The sequence below is a fragment of the Stegostoma tigrinum genome, chromosome 4, assembly GCF_030684315.1.
Source record: "Stegostoma tigrinum isolate sSteTig4 chromosome 4, sSteTig4.hap1, whole genome shotgun sequence".
Lineage (NCBI taxonomy): Eukaryota > Metazoa > Chordata > Chondrichthyes > Orectolobiformes > Stegostomatidae > Stegostoma > Stegostoma tigrinum.
Window position 1 is genome coordinate 36,033,993 of NC_081357.1, and position 25,096 is coordinate 36,059,088.

The following is a 25,096-nucleotide window of genomic DNA, read 5'->3' on the forward strand; positions in this document are numbered from 1 at the left end:
GCTGACTATCCTTAATCAATTTATTCTTTTCTAGATGATGATAAATCCTATCCCTTATAACCTTTTCCAACACTTTACCAACAACTGAGGTAAGGCTCACTGGTCTATAATTACCAGGGTTGTCTCTACTCCCGTTCTTGAACAGGGGAACCAAATTTGCTATCCTCCAGTCATCTGGCACGATTCCTGTAGACAATGACGAGTTAAAGATCAATGCCAAAGGCTCGGCAATCTCCTCCCTGGCTTCCCAGAGGATCCTAGGATAAATCCCATCTGGCCCAGGGGACTTATCTATCTACACCCTCTGAAGGATTTCTAATACCTCTTCCTTGTGAACCTCAATCCCACCTAGTCTAGTAGCCTGTATCTCAGTATTCTCCTTGACAACATTGTCGTTTTCTAGAGTGAATACTGTGGAAAAATATTCATTTAGCGCTTCCCCTATCTCATCTGACTCCAAACACAACTTACCACTACTATCCTTGATTGGGCCTAATCTTACTTTTGTCATTCTTTTATTCCTGAAATACCTACAGAAAGCCTTAGGGTTTACCCTGATCCTATCCACCAACAACTTGTCATGTCTCCTCCTGGCTCTTCTGAGCTCTCTCTTTAGGTCTTTCCTGGCTACCTCGTAGCCCTCAAGTGCCCTAACTGAGCCTTCACATCTCATCCTAACATAAGCCTTCTTCTTCCTCTTGACCAGAGATTCTACCTCCTTAGTAAACCATAGCTCCCGCACTCTACAACTTCCTCCCTGCCTGACAGGTACATACTTATCTAGGACACACAGGAGCTTTTCCTTGAATAAGCTCCACATTTCTACTGTGCCCATCATCTGCAGTTTCCTTCCCCATCCTATGCTCCCCAAATCTTGCCTAATCGCATCGTAATTGCCTTTCCCCCAGCTATAACTCTTGCCCAGTGGTATACACCTATCCCTTTCCATCACTAAAGTAAACATAACAGAATTGTGATCGCTATCACCAAAGTGCTCACCTACTTCCAAATCTAACACCTGGCCAGGCTCATTACCCAGTACCAAATCTAATGTGGCTTCGCCCCTTGTTGGCCTATCTACATACTGTGTCAGGAAGCCCTCCTGCACATACTGGACAAAAACTGACCCATCTATAGTACTCGAACTATAGTGTTTCCAGTCAATATTTGGAAAGTTGAAGTCCCCCATGACAACTACCCTGTGTCTCTCACTCCTATCGAGAATCATCTTTGCTATCCTTTCCTCTACATATCTGGAACTATTCTTCGATTTCTTTTTTGTTTTTATGAAATAATCAAACACGGATCAAGATACCACTGAAAGTTGACAAGGAAGAGTAGGATAGAACTGACACAGCAAAGTTTAGGTTGATATGGAGATTCAACAGATTGACCTCAGGATACCTCTGTGGGGTGTACTGGTAAAGAAAGGCCTGAAAATAAAGAAGGCGTGTTATGTTTAGTAATAGTAGTTATCAAGTTTGGATACAGTTGAGAATATTACTGAGGTGGAAATACTTGCAATGGATTGCATGTGGGGTGTGCAGCTTATTGCTGGCTCAAACATGGTAAAAGTTTGGGTTAGTCTGTTGGAGCAGCCAAATTAGAAGATTAAATCAAGGAGGGACAAATTTGATCTCTAGTGATATGAACAGAACCTTCAGTCTTAACACCATCACTTGCCATTAATTTTAATGAGCCTTACTATGGTGGTCCATCTTCATTTAAAAAGATGGCCAGTGGGTATCATTCAGTATTATTTCTTGGAGGCCGAGCCTGTCCATGCTCAGCTTCAATAGAAATACCCTTCCCAGCAGTCAAAGGCAAGAACCTTGGCTGACATTTCCTTTTACCAGGAACTCCTTCTAAAGCACTCCTACTGGTACTCAACTCTCCCAGAACTGGATCACATGTGAATCATTCTGTTACTAAGCTATGCTGAATGAAAAAGCTTGTGAACTGGTATGTTGAAATAAAAGAAACTCCACAGCTATAATTCAGGGAGATAGACAAGCCTAGGCAGCTACCCTGTAGTTTTCAGTGTATTGCAGGTTAAAATCAAAAATCAATTCCAATTTATGTACAGAAAAGTGGAAGTTTCAATTTGTACTTAGCAACACCATAGTGCTGTTGCTATAGGAATAGAAAGGACATGTTATAAATTACTATTGGAGAGTCAGACATTGTCTTATCCCTTTAATTTTTCTTTCTATAAGCCAGGAAAAGGTCAGTGAATGATCAAGATTTGAGAAAATGGGTGTGTAGGTAAGAAACCTATGATACATTGTGCCACTGTTCAAGGAAGAAATGAATTGAATAATCTCAAAAAATATAGAAAATATACATTTGATTTTTATAGAATAACTGAATCATCTGCCAGTTATTTCATATTTTAACCAGAATTATCAAAAAATGACAGTAGATAATATCAATACTTTTTACATCTTCTTTAAAGAGTTTTGGCATTATACTCTAAATACATTACACATTTAGAGGTCTTCATCAATTTAAAGGATTCAAAACAAAAATTATGGTCCAAAATACATTTCTTACATCATTTTATAATTAGTCACCATTCAGTCATGTGGGTAGATTTGCATCAGCCATGGCATCATTATGTACTGGTCTCCATCAAACATGCTGAAATAATATACTAACAGCGGGTGGTACACCTAAAAATAACAAAATGCAAAACCGATCAGCATTCTGCTACCAAATATCATGTGGTCAACAAATCTGGAAGCTCAGGCTAGGGAGTTGTATAGGTTTTATAGACAATCTTAATACTCCTTGGGTAAGAGGGCAAACATCTGCCATAGTGTTCATTCTCAATTATTCTCCAGTTGTAGCTGTATGGGTAAGTGTTGGATGAAAGCTGATTGGGTCTCAGCTGTAATGCCATATCCAGTTATGTGGACTTGCAGCACATTCTATCAAAGCTCTTGTGATAATAATGAATTGTTGAGAGAGGTACCTGTGGGAATGCATCCCAGAAAATGAGCTTGATGTTTCCAGGGAAAAAATGAAGTAAAAGAAGTGGTGCAGTCTATCACCAGCTTGTCAACACCAAGGTGATGTCTAATCCAAACGGTTTTGACAGACACCCGATCATTTCTAATGATTATAATTACAGGCCTTGCCATTTTCCATCTTAATTTTGTACCATTCCCTTGTACTTTAACACGATCAGACACCTCCAAACAGTGTGTAAACCTGAATCACTCACTTCACAAATGTTTACATTGTCCTCTTTACTATGTAATAACAAATAAGCATTATTTTGTGATTAAATGTTTGACCCTTGTTTTTCATTCTCCTTTACTGAGGCCTGCATTATCATCCAAGATGCGTATAATAACATATTTTTGTGAACTACCCTCAGTATGGGGACATGTTCGTTTAAGGCTTAAATGACAATTGTTTGATCCAATCTATCCAGTCCAATCTGAAACATTAAAATAATCTCTCAAGAACACAACAAAATACACAATTAAATGTTGACATGCCTCTAGATATAACTTTGCAATAACTCAGGGATGTCTAAGTGGTATTTCCTACTAGGCTGGAATTGCATTACAGGCACATAATGGAACTTCAGTCCTCTCCCCCTCAGCTTTTACACAGCATCTCACTCTCAAACCTACCCTCACCTTCACACTCAAAACACTTACCTGTACACCAGTTAATACAACTATATCCAACTCTGGAACATAGGCTGTTTCTGAATCTCTTCCATCATTTGTGTGAATCAGAACCTTATAATGGGGGGTATATTTCAAAATCTACAAACAAAGATAATGTGGTAAGTGTTTATATGTGGGTGTACGCAAATGAAAATAAAGCACTCTCCACTTGCAAAATTAAAAATATTGTAGCAGAATGTTACCAGAATTTATTCACATGATCCTTAATGGTGATACAGAGAAACCAAATTAAAGATTATTCCTTTAACTACTATTTTCACCCACCAGTGAAAAAAAAGCAAATGAAAAGTCAGAGCTGCTTGTCCAGGATTAATTTCCTTCCCCTGAAAAATATTCCTAGACTATGACATAATACACTGTCAGAATTGTATTTTCCATCTGTTTTCAACATCATGGGTTGCATTGTAATAGGCGGGATTGATCTCTGCACCTCAGATATAGAGGTCAGTGACAAATGATGACCACTGAATCATTTTTCATCTCGAGCGAGGCCTTTTGTTTTTGCTCACCTCTGGCAGCTGCCATCTCCCAGCAGTGCCACAGGGAGTGGTGGTCATTGCTGGAACTGCTGGCAGCCTCAAAGAAGAGATGCTGATGGGAGTTTGAACTTAGAAGTGAGACTGGTTTTACATGGTATTAATTGTGTGTGGGGTGGCTGTGGGGTTAGAAGAGAATGCTTGGTACCAAGCTGCTCCACACATGAACAATCGAAAGGTGGTGAAAAATTATCTGTGTCCAAGCAATGTTGTTCATCTAGCTCACAGCTGAATGGATCGCCTCTCGTGCTCCTCACATAAACACAGTGGGGACAGACCGGGTAGGGTGTGCAGCAGGTACAGCACCATAACCATGGCACCAACCTTTTCCACAGCTATTTCTTCACCTCTGGAAAACAACCTATGAGCGTAATCAACATCAATAACTCACTAAATCAAACTCAACTTTAAGGAGATCATTCTGTTACTTTTACACGTAAACTAAAAAGGTTCCTTTTTTAAACTTTCTTGGATGGCTTTTTGCGGTTAGCTTGCATTTCCTTAGCAATGAAAATTAAACAGAATGTGGACGGATCTCTCAAAAGTTGCTCAGCACATTGAACAAAGATTTTCCTTTCTGCGCACTACTCTCTAACCTCCATGTCCGAAGGATATCTTTGGTTAAGCCATTCTTCCGGAGCTCTTGCTTTCTCATCCCAGCCAACAATCACACCGATATACCCATCGTGCCTGTGTCTGAAGACTTGTCCTACTCTGTATTTGACAGACAGTGGCCTGGGAGAGCGAGGCTCAGGTGAGTCTAGGAAAACAAGAAGAAAGTAGCATTTTTAACAAAGGTGCAGTGAGATTTAATTTGGAGCCTTTTAAGAACGCTCATAGTAAGAATAACATTCATTAAAATTATTCAATTTCAAATTGTTGTTTTAAAATTTCTCTATCGCAATTGTGACATGTAAGTTTTGCAGATTAGGTGAGGATGACGAGAAACAAGACAGCATGACATAGCAGGTCACCAGGCAGAAATAGCTGCAGCAGGTAGCACATTCATGTGGATCTTCCTATCAATGTGAGATGGGTTTGATTCCTTAAATATTATGAAAACTCACTGTAACTCAGTTCCCTAACATCTAAATTGTCTCGTTAATAAAATATGATACGGCACACATTTCTTGTTTAAAAGTGAAAACTATTGTATTCAGATAAAACCGTTTTCCTGAAACACTACAAAGCTGATCATAAAGCAACACTGAGATAGCACAGCCCCAAACTAAACAGTAAACAGGGATCTTACAATGTTCAGATCTTACAGTGATCACCACCCTACGCTCAATTTTCTGAGAGAATAGAGAGTCTAAGAAAATTTGGAAAATAAAGTTAAGTATGGGACAATTTGTTTATGTAACCAGTTATCGTAGGTGCAAAATTACAACCACGAGAGTGAACAGTTTTATTTCTTTCAAACCGATGATAAATAGATGGAGAACACAGAAAAAAACAATGTTAGTAAATTCAATAATTGTTTTGACAGAAAAAGTAATTAAGTTGAGCAACAGATAGTAATAAATGTGTGTGTTTGGTACTCCGAGAGGTCTCTACTATTCCCAAGTTACCTGCAAAGTATCCATCATTCTCATTCAATAGAAATACCTCCATAGCTGGGGACTCTCCAGGAGGATCTTCATGCTGGGTAGATCTGTAGAATACCAAAGTAAAGGCTTGTCAACAAAATTAACAAAACTATATTCTTATAACTATACAAACTTCAGAGGTGGCACAGTGGCTCGCTGCTTAGTACTACTGCCTCGCAGTGCCAGACACCTGGGTTTGACTTCACCCTCTGGTGACTGTGAGAAATTTGTACATTCTCCCTGTGTCTGTGCGAGTTTCCTCCCGATGCTCCTGTTTCTTCCCATAGTTCAAAGATGAACCGGTTAGATGGACTGGCCATGCTAAATTGCCTGTAGTATCCAGGGATGTGCAGGCTAGATGGATTAACCATGGGAAATGCAGGGTTATAGGGGAAGGGGTGGGGTGGGTCTGGATGGGATGCTCTTTGGAGGGTCATGTGGAATCAATGGGCCAAATACCCTGCTTCTAAACTGCAGGGATTCCATGTGCATAAACAAGTAAAAATTAATTTTCACTAACTCATAAGGAGGAAGGAAAAAGACCCAAGAGCAATGACACCCCTGCCCCACTAACTTTCTCTGATCGTTCATTCTTTTCTCTTGAGAGACATTTCACTTTGTATCAGAGATGGGCTGAGAGGTGGCAGATGGAGTTCAACCTGGATAAATGCGAGGTGATGCATTTTGGAAGGTCGAATTTGAAAACTGAGTACAGGATTAAGGATAGGATTCTTGGCAGCGTGGAGGAACAGAGGGATCTTGGTGTGCAGATACATAGATCCCTTAAAATGGCCACCCAAGTGGACAGGGTTGTTAAGAAAGCATATGGTGTTTTGGCTTTCATTAACAGGGGGATTGAGTTTAAGAGTCGTGAGATCTTGTTGCAGCTCTATAAAACTTTGGTTAGACCGCACTTGGAATACTGCGTCCAGTTCTGGGCGCCCTATTATAGGAAAGATGTGGATGCTTTGGAGAGGGTTCAGAGGAGGTTTACCAGGATGCTGCCTGGACTGGAGGGCTTATCTTATGAAGAGAGGTTGACTGAGCTCGGTCTCTTTTCATTGGAGAAAAGGAGGAGGAGAGGGGACCTAATTGAGGTATACAAGATAATGAGAGGCATAGATAGAGTCGATAGCCAGAGACTATTTCCCAGGGCAGAAATGGCTAGCACGAGGGGTCATAGTTTTAAGCTGGTTGGTGGAAAGTATAGAGGGGATGTCAGAGGCAGGTTCTTTACGCAGAGAGTTGTGAGAGCATGGAATGCGTTGCCAGCAGCAGTTGTGGAAGCAAGGTCATTGGGGTCATTTAAGAGACTGCTGGACATGCATATGGTCACAGAAATTTGAGGGTGCATCCATGAGGATCAATGGTCGGCACAACATTGTGGGCTGAAGGGCCTGTTCTGTGCTGTACTGTTCTATGTTCTATGTTCTATGTTCTAAGAGTAATTTCTCTTTAGTTGGAGATCGCAGGTGAGTTAATTTTACAAGTAAAATTAGAAGATGAATCTGGCAAGCAATATATAATTGATAAACATTATGCAAGTAGCTTTGTAATAATATGTAGTTAAAATTGCTTGTCCTCTTGAAAATAAACCAGCTGCAATGTACTACATGACCACCGAAAACAGGTTTCATATTCTATACAAACCAGCAAAAGCAAAATACTACAGATGCTGGAAATCTGAAATAAAATCAGAACCTGAGGCAGTATCTTTAGACTCAAAACATTAACTCTATGTGTAATCTTATAGAGGTCTGAATGACATGGGCTATGCAAGATTTATGGTAGAAGCAGACATGAAGTCGGGCAAGATCTATCTTGACGTCAGGAGCAACTTGTTGCATTTCTTATGCATTTGCTAAGTTGTGTGATAAATTTCACTCTAGGCAATGGTGAGCTGCCAATTAAGGGAGATCATAGCCTGTTGAACATGATTCACCAGATTAATATTCATCTTCTTAATTTAACAAATGTGCCAATAAGCTCGATATTGAGAATTCTCGACATGGATGTCAAAGTGGGTAGCTGGCAACTTCAGCTTGCCATTTGCTCCAAAGCATCTCCATGTCAATATCGGGCCCCAACATCTCAGGAACTAGCCATACACAACCGACATCGGCGACTGACACATGGCAGTCTCAAAGAACTCTCATGGCACATCTCGGATGTACATCTCTTACAGCATACTTCTGCAATTCAGCGCTGCATTGGCAACTATCAGTGTAATGCTGCTGCTCACTCACTGTGTGCCTCCCTGGGTGCTCACAACATCTCTGTTTTGCTGTGTCTTTTTGATCTTTGCTCCTTTAGCCAGAGATCCCAGGGCTCAAATTAATTCTGCTGTGCTTTGCCATTTAGTGCAGACACAAAGCCAGGAAGTTTGTCGTGGTTATTAATATTCCTCAGTCAAGGGGGATGACCTTCGCTCAGGGGTTTCTAGCACAGTAAGTCAAGGGCAGTCCCCGATACCAATACAGAAACAGGTAGGGCCAGGGGAGGGGGCCCGAGCAAATTAGTAGACTCAGCAGAGGACTTGAAGCAAACACAGAATCATATAATCCCTACAGTGTGAAAAAAGACCATTCGGCCCAACAAGTCCACACCGCCCCTCTGAACAGCATCCCACCCAGGCCCATTCCACTACTCCTGATTTCCTCATGTCTAACCTAAACATCCCTGGGCATTGTGGGAAATTTAGCATGGCCAATCCACCTACCCTGCACATCTTTGGATTGTGAAGGAAACCAGAGCACCAGGAGGAAACTCACGCAGACACGGGAAGAATGTGCAAACTCCACACAGGCAATCGCCTGAGGCTAGAAATGAACCTGGGTCCCTGGCCCTGACAGGCAGCAGTGCTAATCACTGAGCCACCATGCCCGTGATGTTAGGGAAACAGAGAAATTTAACAGAGATGTTGCAGGCAAAAGTGAAAGTGGTACAGCATTAATCTTGTTAGGTGGTGAATACGGTAATGGAGATAGTGTGAATATGAAGCATCAAAGACAAGATGTGGAGTGGAGGTGAACTTTGGCCTTTGTTGTGCCCTGGCTGTCAACCTCAGATTAGGCTGGTGTTGTGGCCTCCATTGCTGGTCCTGAGACAAAGTGAAGCCCTACCTCCGAACCATGCTGTCTGGTAGGACTTCCACATTCCTGCCAACAAAGTGGAGCACCAAGTTATGCCCATCTGCAAGCTCCTATGCAAATATCCGTAGCTATGCAGGACAGCACCAGAATGACACTGCTTTTCTGGGAGTACAGCAAGCTTTTAAAGGTATTGTGGGCACACAGGATGCCAGTCTTTTGGCCAAAATCCACTGAATAGGGAATTGTTCTAGGAATGGCACGTGGTAATGTTGGGTCAGAATTAGATGAATAGGTTGCCTTGGGGCTGGGTAGGTAGCTAATGAGGCAGGTTTAGCAAGATACAGTGAGAAATCTTGCTAGGCCTCATGGCGAGTGTCCCTCCTAGAAACCTGAAGCAACTCGCACTTAGTCAAAACAAAACAGAATTCAGACCATCGTATCCCTCTCCACAGTTGTTGCTACACCAGCTGAGTTTCTCCAGCTTTTTGCTTTTACTTGTATAAGATCCAGCTTCTCTAAAATATTTGTCCAGTTCCACAGCAAGGTGTCTATCAGCCCTTCCTCAATGACCTACATTATTATTAAATTTAAACATCCTTGTTCCTTACCTTTATGTTCGATACTCTCTCTGTGAACCAGTTTTAAAACAGTAAATGGAGCACTGAGTAAGCACAAGGATAATAACCAGAAACCCTCAGATTTATTTCCACTTGTAACATTAAAAGCATTCCTAGAAGATTGAAGTAAGGTCAAGGAAAACAGATCTTGCCCCAGAAACGGAAGAGTTAGAAGAGGGAGAATGAGTCAACGAGGTGATGTTTTAACGGAAAGAAAAAGATTTGAAGGATGGAATTGCAGGGTAGAATCCAAGCTGTTGAACAGTATGCCCAAAAGGAGGAATAATCAGGAGCTGGTAGGGATACAATGAAATCCAGACACATATGTATGGGGTCTAGGGATGGGCTGGAGATGTGCTGGAGACCAGTGAAACAATTCAGACTGAAAGTAATAAGGATAAGTAAATAGCTGCATGGTAGAAATAGGAAATAGTGTGGAAATAGAAGTAAGCAGCCTAGGTGTATTCAAATTGCAATCAATTCCGGAGCAAATCTACTAGCAGGGAAACAGCACAAAGATACATTTGAGTCTTCAAACCTTTGATCATACTTTCTGACTTTCTGCTGGGTCTGCAAGTTAGTCTCTCAAATAACTAGGATTATTTGGCTCAAATCTGGTAGAATGCCAAGACTGTAAGGGTCAGTAATAGCAGCCAAAAGCAAGGAGGGACAGAATTTTTGGAAAGACTGAAGATGATAGTTTTGACTTTCCCACATTTGATCTTGAAGACATTCTGACTTAATCAAAGGTGGATGTCAGATAAACACTCAAGAAGTCAAGGGGGATGGTGAAGTGGTATAGCTGTCATACTAATGTTGGCTCCATGCAGTTTATCACACCAAGATACAATACGCAAACAAACAGACTCCATAAGTAAGGTTAAGGATATATTACAACATAAACATCCCCCTTATGGCTCTGGATTATCCGCAGATATTGTCAATAATAATGCTTAAGTGCTAAAGCTGGTTGGATTATGCAACATCCTACCTTTCTTTTAAACTCCATTCTTTTAGCCAGTCCTTCCATGCTTGTACATTTAAATAAGTGTTTTTGAAGCGGTTCCAGCTATTGATTAACCTGTTGAGAATGAAATTAGAAATATTCGATATATGAGAGTCCTGGAGAAAGAGAAAGGGAAATGTCGACAAAATTATGAAGTCAGAATAAAAACTGGAACAGGTTCTTTGAGCCTCCTCCACCATTCAGTAAGATCATGGATGGGGCCACATTCTTGCAGCCACATCATATCCTCCAACTCCCTTGCAAACAAAAAAAGTGATCAGGTCTCAATATACAAAACTCACTTAATCTTGTAAAGATAAGGCATGCTCAGAAATAATTTCCCATGTATTGTGTAATCATTGATTTTTGGAAATCATTAGTCTCCTTTGTAACATAATGCATCAAATCTCACCAATGCCACGAAGGACCAGGGTCAAATGAGAACTGCACATCATCACAATGGTAGAAATTATTCCAGGCCACTTACCATAGCTGCAAGTTAGCTTTCCAGAGCTGTTAACTAAGAAATGATGCTGATGTAAGTAGAACAATAAGCGTTCCAAAAAGCAAGCCAAGGTAGTAAATTGCATAAATCTACCGGACAGCATTAATACAGTTATCTCAGAATGGTTACACTTCAGGAGAAGGACATTTGGACCATTATGTCCACATCTTATTTACAGTCAGACAAAATTATGAAATTCATTAATATGCCAATTGGCAACCCAAACCCAAACCTAGATGATATCCAAATCTTACTACATTTTGGCATTGACTGCTTCAGTATCTGAGGAGTTATTAATGATGCTGAATTTTATGGAATCATCAGCAAATATCCCACTTTTGACATCATGATGGAGGGAAGATTGGTGATGAAGCAGCTGAAGATAGTTCACTTAGGGCCCTACCCTGAGCAACTCCTGCAGAGATGTCCTGGAGTTGAGATGTCTGCCCTCCTTCCTATTGTTGATCTCCAACAATCACAGTCATCGTGCTTTGTGTCTGCTACAATTTCAACCAGAAGTGTTTGCCCTCTGGTTCCCATTAACTCCAGATTGGTGGGGCGCCTGTATGTCGCACTCAAATCAACTCAGCCTTGATGTCGAAGACAGTCATCTTCTTTCTGGAGCTCAGCCCTTTGACTGTATTTGAACCAAGGCAGTAATGAGGTCAGGAGGTGAGTGACAATGGCAGACTCCAAACTGGCCAGTTCTGCTGGATAGCTCTGTCGATAATGTCAACCATCATTTTACTGATGATTTAGAGTTGACTGAAAGAGTGGCAATTGGCTGGGTTCCTTTGGTCTTGCTTTTCGTGTACAGGATATGTCTGGGCAATTTTTCACCGTGTTGGGTAGATGCCATATTATAGCTGTACCGGAAGAGTTTGGTAAAGGAGCATTGCACGTTTTGAAGCAAGAGTCTTCAGTACCATTGCAGGAATACTGTTGAGATCCACAGCCTTTGCAGCATCCAGCACATTCATTTATTTCTTGATATCATATTAAGGTAATCAAATTGCCCGAAACCTGGCTATTGCGCTGCTTGGGACTTCGTGAGGAGGTTGAGATTGATCACCTCCTTGGCACTCCTGGCTGGAGATTGTTGCAGATGTTGTATGCACTGATATGCTAGGCATCCACACCAGTGAGAATGGGCATACTTGTGCAGCATCAGCCTCCTCCAGTGAGTTATCATGGCATCACAGAATCCCCACAGTGTGGAAGCAAGTCATTTGGTCCATTGAGTACATGACAACCCTCCAAAGAACATCCCACCCAGAACCACTTGCCCTACTCTATCTCTGTAACCCTGCATATCCCATGGTTGATCCACAAAACCTGCACATCACTGGATACGTGGGCAATTTAGCACGGCCAAACTACATGTTGTGCGTTGCCATTCACGAATGGAAAGCACGTAGACCTGATTCATTGCTTGTAAAATTGCTTAGTCCTGTCTATCAAGTGCTGCTTATGCTTTTTGGCATGCATGTGGTTCTGTGTTGCAACTTCATTGGGTTGACACCACTTTTAGTGAAGCCTGGTGCTGTTCTTTGCATGATCTCCTGCACTTGTCATTGAATCAGGGCTGATCCCTGGCTTGATGGTAGTCAAAATAGAGGAATACTGATTCATCAGCTGGAGGTGAGGGGGGCAGGGAAAGAGCACATGGTAAAAGTATTTTGACCTGGGGGTCTGGAGTCACTGTTGAGATTTCCCGGGAAAACTTATTCCCATCTACACACCACTATGCTGCCACCTCTGCTAGGTCTGTCCCGCTGGTGGGACAGGGTATACATAAAGATAGTGATAGTGGTGTCTGGGACATTGTCTGGAAGGTACAACTCCGTGAATATGAATATGTCAGGCTGTTGTTTGACCAGTCTGAGAGACTGGCTCTGCCAATTTTGACACTAGCTCCCAGGTGTTAGTAAGGAAGACTTTACAGGTTGAGTTTTGCTGACATAAATTTCAGGGACCTAGGTTGATGCCACGTCTCACTGGTCCAGTTTCATTTCATTTTTGAGGGCATTTAGAAGGTGACCACATTATCGTGGTTCTGGAATCACGTATGGGCCAGATCAGGTAAGGATAGTACAATGATAGCAAACCAGATGATTTTATATGATATTCAACAATGATTTCATGGCCATCACTAGTTAATTAGAAAAGACGGACACAAGCAAGCTAGAGAAAGAGGTAACTCTGAAGATTTAAATTGCATTTATTTCAATACAAAGGGTCTCACAAGTAAGGCTGATGAATTCAAGTGTTCCAGTTTTAGATGCTAAAGGAAGCATAGAAAGGGAGGTATGAGAGGACCGGGTGTGGTGTTTTTGATTAAGAATAACATTACTAATGTAATTAAAGAGGATATTTCGGAGGGATCACCCAGTGAAAATATATGCGTTGAAATTAGAAATAAGAAAATTCATCACTTTGATAAGATTGTACTATGAAGTCAGATGAAATTGAGGTGCAAGTATGTAGAGAGATCTCAGCTATATAAAAGAATAATAGGGTTGTAATTGTATGGGATTTTAACTTTCCAAACATTGAGTGGGACTGCCATAGTGTTAAAGGTTTGGATGGTGAGAAATTTATTAAATGTGTCCAAGAAAACTTTCCTTATCAACCTGTAAATGTTCTTACTAGAGAAGGAGCAAAACATGACCTTGTCTTGTGAAATAAAGCAGGGCAAGTGACTGAAGTGTTAGTAGGGGAACACTTTGGGACTAGTAATCATAATTCTATTAGTTTTAAAAGTTATTGAAAAGGATTAAGCCTTTCATAAAAATTAAAGTCCATAATTTGAGTAAGGCAAATTTTAATGGCATGAGACAGGAACTTTCAAAAGTTGATTAGAGTAGACTGTTCGCAGGTAAACTGTCGACTCACAAGTGGAGGGTTTTCAAAAGTGCGATAAGGAGAGTTCAAAGGCATTATGTTCCTGTTAGAGTGAAGGTAAGGCTGGTAGGATTAGGGAACAATGGACAAATAAAGATATTGTAGTTAAGAATAATAAAACAAGAAAAATAAGCAAGGGTAATAAAAGAATAATGTATTAGATACAGAAAACTGGGGTCAAGTGAATCTCTTGAAGTATACAAAGAGTGTAGCGCATTCTTAAGAGGGAAATCAGGAAGGCAAAATGGGGATATGAGACAGTCTTGGCAGACAAGGTTAAGGATAATCCAAAGAAATTCCAAACTACATTAAGAGCAAGGGAGCAACTAGAGAGAGAGTAGGGCCCCTTAAGCATCAAAGGGGTTGTATTTGTGTTGACCCTCAGGAGATAGGAGCGATATTCAATTAATATTTCATGTCATTTTTTTACTGGAAACAAAGAAATGGAGACCAGAGAACTCAGGGAAATAAATATCTATGTTTTCGAAATAGTTCACATTACAAAAGAAGAAGTGCTGGGGGTCTTAGAAGACCTAAGAGTGGATAAATCTCCAAAACCTGATCTTGCGTACAAAGTTAGGGATGAAATTGTGGCAGCCCCTCGAAGGAATATTTGTATCATCTATAATCACGGTTGAGCTGCCAGAGGACTGGAGGGTGGCCAATGGTGTCCCATTATTTAAGGAGAAGCCTGAGAACTATAGACCTGTGTGTCTGACATCAGAGGTGGGTGAGCTGTTAGAGGGGAAGGTTAAGTCCATTCAAGGTCAAAGCAGTGAGTTTATGTGTGGAGCCAGAGGAACTGGGTGAGGTCTTTAATGAGTGCTTTGCATTGGTATTCATCAAGGAGAAGGACGTAGTGGATGGTAAGATGAGGGAGGGGTACGTTGATATTCCAGGGCATGCCAATATTAAGAAGCAGATGGTGTTGGATGTCTTGAAAAACATTGAGATAGATAAGTTCCCACTGCTTGATGAGATCTATCCCAGGATATTGAGAGAGGTAAATGAAGAGTTTGCTGGGGCCTTGGCACAAATCTTTGAGCACTCTTTAGCCAGAAATATAGTCCCAGAAGATTGGAGATTCTCTACATCAGTGGTAGGGAAAGTAATTGAGAAGATTCTTAGGGATAGGATTTACTTGCATTTGGAAAAGAATGGACTTATTAGGGTTTGTCAGCATGGCTTCAAGCCAGGGATGTCTATGAGGGAGCAAGGAAATGAGCCATTGGAAGTTCCACAGGATCCTGATGACATTCTCTGTCATTTGATCAGCATGTAAAAATCCAGAGACAAAACGATTTGAGCCAAAATGTACTAACTGAAATCATTTTAAAGGGTTGCAGATACAGAGACCATGGGTTTGTGCATTCTTAATGGGGGAATTGCATACAAAAGCTAGGAATTACTTTTGAAACTTATAAAACACTCATTAGACCACAGCTGATGTATTGGTTGGGGTTTTCCCCTGACAGTAACGGCTTTCAACATTCACTTCATGTTAAACTGCTGGCAGACTTATCTTGTGCCTGTCGGTGGAGACTGCCACCTACCCAGTGGCCTGTGCTGGAGATCTGTGAAGACGGCAAGCAACAATGAGGGTCTTTACCAAAAGACCCTCATTAGGCTGAGGAATCCTGAGAGATACCCAAAGGCCAAGCCATGAAAGATAAAGAAATATGAATTATGTCTAAACAATTCTTAGTAAAGCAAAACAATGACTGGAATTAAAGGACTAAAGGGCAGAATCACGAGGAGTTTTTGTTTTCTTAAAATCTACAAAATTAATTTTATTCTGTGGGATGGAGATTACTTCTATGTTTTTCTTCAAGGCCAGATAGGTTGTTCAGCATTGAAGATGTCTTTTCCTGTTAATATCTTGATGACTTTGATCAGATCACCCCTTAACCTTCTAAATTCTCAAGAAAACAGGCCTAATTTCTATAATGTAAGGATGGACAGTAACTCCTTCAGGTGTTAGAATGCACCGCAGATATGGAATTTCAGTTACTTAGAGACAATTTTAAAAAAAACTGGGGTTGTTCTGCCTAGAGTAGCGAAGTTAAGACATTTGGTAGGGGTGTTTAAAATCATTAATGCTTCTGACAAGAGAGAGAGTTGCCAGTGGCACAAGGTAACCAGAAGACATAGATTTATGGAATGGTGAAAGATGAGGACACAGTTTCTTTTGAACACAGTACGTTCTTGGCATCTGGAAAGGGCTGAAGAACCAGACGAAATTGTTTTATTTCACAGAAAATTTGGTAAATACTTTAAGCATGTTCTTTTTTGTACAAGAATATGAGGGGAAAGTAGAGGAATAGAAATAATTAGCTAACTCTACCAAAGAGCTGGTACAACGGCTCAGATGACCTCCATAAGAAACAGGCAGAAGTGTTTAGGCTACTGTTCACAGTGGCAAAAGTTGATTTTGATACATCCCTACTGATCAGTCAACACTGACCAATAATCATACATAAACAAGGGTACAACACATTATAAAATTATAGGATTGTGGTGGGCAATAAATTGATGCATCAGGGTATAAGTGATAAATGGAACTGCAGATGCTGGAGAATCCAAGATAACAAAGTGTGGAGCTGGATGAACACAGCAGGCCAAGCAGCAGCTCAGGAGCACAAAAGCTGACGTTTCGGGCCTAGACCCTTCATCAGATGAAGGGTCTAGGCCCGAAACGTCAGCTTTTGTGCTCCTGAGATGCTGCTTGGCCTGCTGTGTTCATCCAGCTCCACACTTTATTATCTTGCATCAGGGTATAGCCAGGATTAAGTAGAATATCCACATATTGCCCAAAGCTACAGTACACTGCGTTTTGCTTTACTGATGTATATTGGGCAGACCAATCAGTTAAAATCAATTGAATCTAAGTATTTAGCACTGAAGCAGTGAATAGTGGTGACAACACCTATCAGCACACATTTTTACTCAAAACACATGTTGAAAGCTATAAAATTTGACTGTAGTTATATACTGAGGATCAACACAGACACACAGAGTGTTAGCATATTGCCTTATCTTTTTGCAATGCCTGACTTGGAAGTGTTTGATGTTGACACTAGCTATGCAAAGTCTGTGAAGATTCCCCTTTCACAGCAGTAGCACATTATTAAAAACATTAACAGATGTTAAGAAAGAGAATGTGCAATAGTACCTTCTTGATGCCCGGATGCGCTGAGCAGAATCACTGCCAGACCAGCGAGATAAAATATACTGTGCAGGAAGTGCAGATATTAATAAGCCAATCTGCAAAGCAGCAGCTGCAGTTAGTTGAGGCATCCTGGTGTTCACCACTCCCTCCTTTCACTCAGAGGACTTGAAGCTTGCACTGCGGAGAACAATAAGTAAAAGAGTATCAAACACATGGAACTTCTTTGTATTCACATTATGTATAGGATACAAGCCAAAACAGTATTTTAAGCATTGGGGTGGATACATACGCAAAGTACACAGTATTCAGCTCCCTATTGGTTTTATATCCAATCTGATATTCATTTTATTTGAACATTATATTTCACAGGAACCCATGAGGTATTCTACTTAGGCAAAAGGCTCAAACGTGTTTTGTGAAAATGTAACAAAATACAGGACCTTTTACTAAATACGCAGCACAGTATATTGATAAAGTGTGTTATGATTTTACCCCTTCCCAATGTAACTCGCAACCTGCGAGTTTTAATACTCCCGATGTTGGAATGCCTCTGGTTGAAAATAACATAGTGATCAATATGATTGTGTGTACTAGTCACTAGAAACATGTTAATAATATTTCAGCATCAATGCCTCAAATAATTTTGTTCCATAGTACACACCCAATGTCACTTATTTTTTCCAGGAGTGCAGCTGGATACATTTCTAAGATGTTGGCACTTCTACCTACGCAAACTTGATAATGACCATCACTGAACTGTATAAGGCTTTGCAGATAAACAACAATAATTTGCATTTATATGGTATCCTTACATAAAAAAGCTGATCCTAGAGCTCAATATAGTTCACACCAATCTTCAACGCTCCACACTTTTCAGCACTTAAAACAAAAACCATGTATGACACTTTCCACCCATATCCCAATCCCACCCAGCTCACGGATTCCAAGGGTAACATTATTTTTTCACATTGCTGCAGCTTAAATAAACTTGTCTAATTTGAGACTACCAAATACTGATGAAGGGACCATAAGACATAAGGCCATATGGCCCATCGAGTCCACTCTGCCATTTAAATCATGGCTGATGGGCATTTCAACTCCACTTCCCTGCACTCTCCTCGTAGCCCTTGGTTCCTTGTGAGATCAAGAACTTATCAATCTCTGCCTTGAAGGCATCTAACGTCCCGACCTCCACTGCACTCTGTGCAATGAATTCCACTAGCTCACCACTATCAGGCTTGAAGATATGTCTCCTCATTTCTGTTTTAAATTTACCCCCTCTAATTCTAAGGCTGTGCCCACAGGTGTAGTCTCCCCGCCCAACGGAAACAACTTCCCAGCGTCCACCCTTTCTAAGCCATACATTATCTTGGATATATACTGGATTTGAAATGGCAACTCTTGATTTCTCTCCACAGAAGCTGCTGGACCTGCTAGTATCTGCAGCAATTTCTGCTTTTCTTTCAAATACTGATGCCTTCTTGAACTTGTCTCTGAACTACAAAATAATGCATTAACCAACTGACAGATCATGAAAACAGATATTTTACCTTAAACAATATAGAATTTTAATAAAGAAAGAAGAAAGTACCTTGTGTTTTTCAGTGCCTTTACTGTTCTCAAGACATCAAAAGAAAATGCTTCACTGTACTTCAAGTAATTTTGTAGTATATTCAACTTAACCTTATTTGAAAGAGGCTCATGTATTGAAACTTCACAGGTGTCTCACTGGCCCGAGATAAAATTAGGATTTAGGGTTAAGATTACTTTCTCAGAGTAGTCCAAGTTGCTAATGGAATGCCTTCTGATTATGCTTTTGCAACTCTGTGTTTACTATGAATGCTGATCTACATTTGGGGCTCACAGAAGCCCGAATTTGCATGCCATATAAAAATATTTATTAGACATTTACAGAGTAAAAACAGGAAGTGTAAATAATGTGCAGAAATGATACAAATGGCAAGTACAGTGATAACATGGTTGAAATAGCAAAAATAAACCAAATGTGAATTTCAATGTCAGTAAATGAATGGTGGTAGAAGTGGCAATTGTACTTTCAATGTAGAAAGTGGGACAACATGCAATAGAGGTATTGGAAATATAGGCATCTCTATTCTGAGCCACGAGGCCTGGGGTCAGTTCCTAACTGCTCCAGAAGTGATCACATAATACCTCTGAACAAGTTTATTAGGAAAATATTTTCACAGAAGTCAGAACTCAATTGGCTACACAAAGAACTAACAAATACAGGGTTTTGAATAATCAATTCAAATACTGTGGTTAATGAGAACTATTGACGGTAGGTGGAAATGTTTGTTCCACTCTGGAGAGCAAACATTAAAAATTAGTTTGAATTGTGACTGGTGCCAGTTCTATGTTCTCTCTTCATAGTCTGAAATAGCTCTGCAATTTTGTATATGAATATGCGACCACTTTCCATTCCTCATTTTTAAAAATCCCCAATTATTTTTGGCAACGTATTAAGTGTAGCCCAGAGCGCTGTTCCGAGGGTCACTAGAGCCGAAACGTTAACACCACAAATTTCTCTCCACCGCTGCTGCCAGACCTGCTGACCTTGTCTAGCCTTTCCAATTTTTGTTTCTGATATACAGAAACGGCAGTTCTTTCGGTTTTCTCTTTCAATTATATCTTTTATCCTTTTAATTCTTAAGCTATGCGAAATGACGCTGCACGGTGGCGACTTGAGGCTTTTAACTGTATGTTACTGCATCATTCACTGTCAAATACAAGTGACAAAAAATAAACCATCAATTGCAGAGGGAACTGTTAACATCTCTGAACATGACTCCGTAAACGGTACCATCAAATATTAAAACGAGGATACGTGGTTTGTGTCCCCCTTCCAATTAACAGCAGGGATTTGCTCCCACTGAACTGAAGATGCCCTATCAAAAAATGAAGGACTCCCTAATCTTACACTGATACCTCGTATAATTTTGTGGTCATGCAGTGGTCTCGGCACTAAGGCCAGCCCTTCTCTGTCCACCTGCCCAGTAAGAACCAAATGTGCTGTCAAAAAAAAAACTTCTGCGAAAACGTACTGGTGGGACCGGCGGGGTGCTGCGCAGTCAAAACTCATGATTTTCAATTATGAAGGTCAAATGACCTAAAGAGCTCAAGCTACAACCTCGCACTCCCCTGTTCCTTCAGTTGTATGACCCTTCAATGCTTGTGAGTTAGTACTGGAAGAAGCAAAATTCCGGCCAAACTTTAACCAGTATGCAGCCGCAAAGAACGCGAAGTCTCTACTAGTGACTTGGAGATGTGTAATGTCGAGTAATATCAGCAATCAACCACTCTCTCCAAAGATAGGCTGTTTGCAGGCTTTAAACAGTTTAGTGGCAATCGGCGCAAATAACGTGGACTACAACTGTAATCGGAGCATTTAAAGCAAGTTTTACCACACAACATGGGATTTATCCCAAGATATGGACTGGTGTGTGTGTTACGGAGTTATAACTACGAGTAACCGAGGTTAAAACGACCGATGCGGAACTTCTGTTTTTAAAACTGGTACACCTAATATTGTAAATTCAAAATAATCAGGGATTTGGATCTCTGGTTTCAGAACTTCTGGAGTCCCAGATCACAGAAACCAAGAAAATAAAGAGAATAAATGGGATGAGGCATTTTTTTTAAAAAAGAGTCGTTTGGTGGCACGTCATAAAAACGTTCAGACAGAAAACATGTTGTGAACCAACATGCTGTCAGCCAGTTACGATGTTTAAAGCAAGCTACTTGGGGTCGTGTGGCACAGTGGTAACATCCCTTCCTCTGAACCAGGAGGCCTAAATTCAAATCCCAGCTGCTCCACAGCTGTATACTAACATCTCGGTTGATTTTATAAAAAGAAATATCGAAAGCAAGTCACCACAACCGCTGACGCTTTGGACCTGGAGTACAAAAAGTATGAAATGGGCCCAACTTACCCAGCGCTGGAAATGTTTTATTATGTGAATTTTGCAAAAGGTCAGTCCAGCCTTTGTAGCACTTTATGTAAAAATCAGAATCGACCGCGCAAACACCAGCCGCGCTGCCAATGGGGCTAAACAGCTCTCACCACATCACTAAAGCTGTTTGCTGCTGTGTTTAAACAGGAACTGAAAAACTACGGCCGCATGCAAACAAGTGCGTGTGTCTCTCGGATTCGGCGTTGCCTCTGACGGCCACAAAATACAGCGGGCCCGGGACATTGCCCGCAGGCTGCAGGTGGCGACCGTGTCGCCTGTGTTTTCTTATCCAATAATTTCGGCCCACGACTCGCTCAGCAGCTGTCCCGCTCGACGCCACGTCTCCATTCCCGCACATCTAGCCAGAGAGAAAAAAACCCATACGGCGCTGTTTCTAAACAAACTACTTCGTGTGGTGGTCAGAAAGACAAAGTAAGGTTATACAGGGGATAATGGGAACTGCAAGATGCTGGAGAATCCAAGATAACAAAGTGTGGAGCTGGATGAACACAGCAGGCCAAGCAACTTCTCAGGAGCACAAAAGCTGACGTTTCGGGCCTAATCCCCGTCTCTGATGAAGGGTCTAGACGCGAAACGTCAGCTTTTATGCTCCTGAGCTGCTGCTTGGCCGGCTGTGTTCATCCAGCTCCACACTTTGTTATCTCAGGTTTATATTGGGTTTCAGCAATCGGGCGCAGCCAACTGCTTTCAAGCTACGCTCGAATCGGCCAGCATTAAATTGTACATCAGAAATAAAAATTGAAATTGCTGGAAAGGCTAAGCAGAATTGTTTCTGATTTACAGCACTTCTTTCGGTTTTAACTAAACTGCATGTTTAACTTTGCGCCTTTTAGATTTTATAAATTGACTTCCTTGCAATCATTTTTCTTAAGATTTAAATAAGAATCTTAAAATTGTTGCCTCATCTTTTTGTGATCGTTTGGTTGTTCATGATCAGAATTGCCATCTCTAGATTTTTATTTCTGATTTGTTTTCTTCAGCTCCAGTTTGAAACCCTCAGCTACCAATGTATTATTTGAACTCATCCCTAGAGTTTTAGTCCATGCCTCTACTTACTCGTCGAGTGGTTTAACCAGTATAACTGGTTGCAGGATCCTGTGAAGAATTGTTTAAGGTTATGGAACAAATTGAGAAAACAAATATCCTTTGCAATAGGTCACAGCATTAACATCACCATGCTCTCTGGGAAAAAAAATTAAACACGAAGAATCATTAGAATAAGTAATGTAATCAACATCTCATTAAAGACAAGCTATTTATAATATTTTTAGAAAATTAAGTTTATGGGGAAATGTTAAATAGAACATAGAACATTACAGCACAGTACAGGCCCTTCAGCCCTTGATGTTGTGCCGACCTGTCATACCGATCTCAAGCCCATCTAACCTACACTATTCCATGTACGTCCATATGCTTGTCCAATGACGACTTCAATGTACTTAAAGTTGGCGAATCTACTACCATTGCAGGCAAAGCGTTCTATACCCTATACCCTTACTACTCTGAGTAAAGAAACTACCTCTGACATCTGTCCTATATCTATCACCCCTCAATTTAAAGCTATGCCACCTCATGCTTGCCGTCACCATCCGAGGAAAAAGGCTCTCCCTATCCACCCTATCCAACCCACTGATTATCTTATGTCTCACTTAAGTCAGCTCTCAACCTTCTTCTAATGAAAACAGCCTCAGGTCCCTCAGCCTTTCCTCGCAAGACCTTCCCTCCATACCAGGCAACATCCTAGTAAATCTCCTCTGCACCCTTTCCAAAGCTTCCACATCCTTCTTATAGTGCCAGTGACCAGAACTGTACGCAATACTCCAAGTGCGGCCGCACCAGAGTTTTGTACAGATGCAGCATAACTTCATGGTTCTGGAACTAGATCCCTCTATTAATAAAAGCTAAAACACTGTATGCCTTGGATGTGAGTTTGCTCGCTGAGCTGGAAGGTTCATTTTCAGACGTTTTGTCACCATTCTAGATAACATCATCAGTGAGCCTCCGACTGTATGCCTTCTTAACAACCCTGTCAACCTTGGTGGCAACTTTCAAGGATCTTTGTACATGGACACCGAGATTTCTCTGCTCATCTACACTACCGAGAATCTTACCATTTAGCCCAGAACTTTGCATTCCGGTTACTCCTACCAAAGTGCATCACCTCACACTTGTCCGCATTAAACTCCATTTGCCACCTCTCAGCCCAGCTCTGCAGCTTATCTATGTCTCTCTGTAACCTGCAATATTCTTCGTCACTATCCACAACTCCATAATTCGGGACAAAAAAGAACAAGGAGGAGAGTTACGTACATACTTACGGGGAGCCAACATCAGGGTAAATGCGATAAAATAAAACAAAACTGCAGATGCTGGAAAACAAACAAAAACAGAATTTCTGGAGAAACTCAGCAGATCTGGCAATGTCTGTTGAGAGAAAGTAGACTTAACACTGCATCCAAGAGAAGGGTCACTGGACTTGAAACATTATCAGGAGATGTGGAATGGCCACTTGCATGATGACATTCCTACAATTTTATGTTCATTACTGTCAGGATGTTGCTCACAATGACAATTTTTTAACGTCAACACCTAAATGCTGTTGTGAAGTTGCTGACGAGCTAGCTTCTAGAATATAGTGGGGTGGCTTGCTCATTGTTTCAGAGGATTGCTCAGAGTTATAGAGTTATACAGCACACAAACAGACCTTTTTGCCCAAGTTTCCTAATCTAAACTAGTCTCACTTGCCTGCATTTGGCCCATTTCTCCCTAATCCTTTCTTATTTATCTACCTATCCCCAAAGTCTTTTAAATGTTGTAACAAAACTGCATCTACCACTACTTCTAGCGATTCATTCCATGTATGAATCATCCGCTGTGTGAAAAAGTTGCCCCTCAGGCTCCTTTTCAATTTTTCTCTTCTCACCTTAAAAATATGCCTTCCAATTTTAAACTCCACTGTCTAGGGAAAAACCCTTTGCTATTCACCGTATCTATGCTCCTCATGATGTTTATTAGCCTCTATAAGGTCACCTCTCAAGCTCCTATGCTCCAGTGAAAGAAGTTCCGGCTATCCAGCTTTCCTTATAATTCAAACTTTCAAATTCTGGCAACATCCTTGTAAATCTTTTCTGAACCTTCTTCTATTTAATATATCCTTCCTACAGCAGGGTGACTAGAACTGTACACAGTATTCCAAAAGTGGCCTCACGAACATGCTGTATAACCTCAACATGACATTCTATACTCCTATACTCAATCGTCTGAGCAATGAAGGCAAGCATGCTAAATGCTTTCTTAACCATCCTGTCTACCTATGATGCAACTTCTGAGGAACTACGTACCTGAACCTCTAGGTCTCTCTGTTCCCTTCCCTCCCATTAAGTGTACAATTTCGGCCCTTGTTCATTTTATCAAAATGCAATAGCTCTCATTTATCCAAGTTAAACTCCATCTGCCACTCCTCAGCCCATTGAACAACTGATCAAGATTCCTTTGTAATCTTAGATAATCTTCATATACCATCAATTTTGGTGTCATCCACAAACTTACTGAAGAGTCTCTGAATGGGTAAGGAAGCTTGATTTCCTTCCTTAAAGGACATAAGGGAATAAGATTTTTTTTGTGACAATGTAATACTTCATAATCACAATTACCACCTCCAGATTTTTATTCCAGATTTGTTTTAATTAGCTCCAGTTTGAATTCCTCAGCTATCATGGTGTTATTTAAACTCATCTCCAGATCTTTAGTCCATGCATCTGGATTTCTTGAGTAGCATAAACAGTATGGCATCATAACATACATTATTATAGATTACCTGAGAAATGTCTATGTTTCAAGTTTAAAAAGTACATCTTGACATAAGACAGGAAACAAAGAGTAGATACAGATGGGCACTTCTCAGACTGGAGATGGACTGAAAGTGGTGTTGCCCAGGGATCAGTGGTGGGACCCTTACTTTTTCTGAGTTATATATTCAGAG

The 25,096-nt window shown here is 40.8% G+C and overlaps 1 protein-coding gene across 2 annotated transcripts; it reads right to left on the bottom strand.

Annotated features, from left to right (window-relative positions):
- Positions 1-1,396: 1,396 nt before the first annotated feature.
- si:dkey-261l7.2 (uncharacterized protein LOC569751 homolog) lies at positions 1,397-21,640 on the bottom strand. Of its 2 annotated transcripts, none has more exons than XM_048531356.2 (7): positions 21,204-21,640; positions 17,126-17,299; positions 10,530-10,619; positions 5,812-5,894; positions 4,837-5,000; positions 3,672-3,782; positions 1,397-2,672 (listed from the first exon to the last, which is right to left on the bottom strand). In XM_048531356.2, exons 2-7 carry the CDS (start codon positions 17,248-17,250, stop codon positions 2,577-2,579), a joined length of 669 nt encoding a protein of 222 aa, XP_048387313.1. In that variant the 5' UTR covers positions 17,251-17,299; positions 21,204-21,640; the 3' UTR covers positions 1,397-2,576. The 2 variants fall into 2 exon arrangements, with proteins under 2 accessions (XP_048387313.1, XP_048387312.1); XM_048531355.2 differs by having other exon boundaries at positions 21,073-21,639.
- Between the last annotated feature and the right edge of the window lie 3,456 nt (positions 21,641-25,096).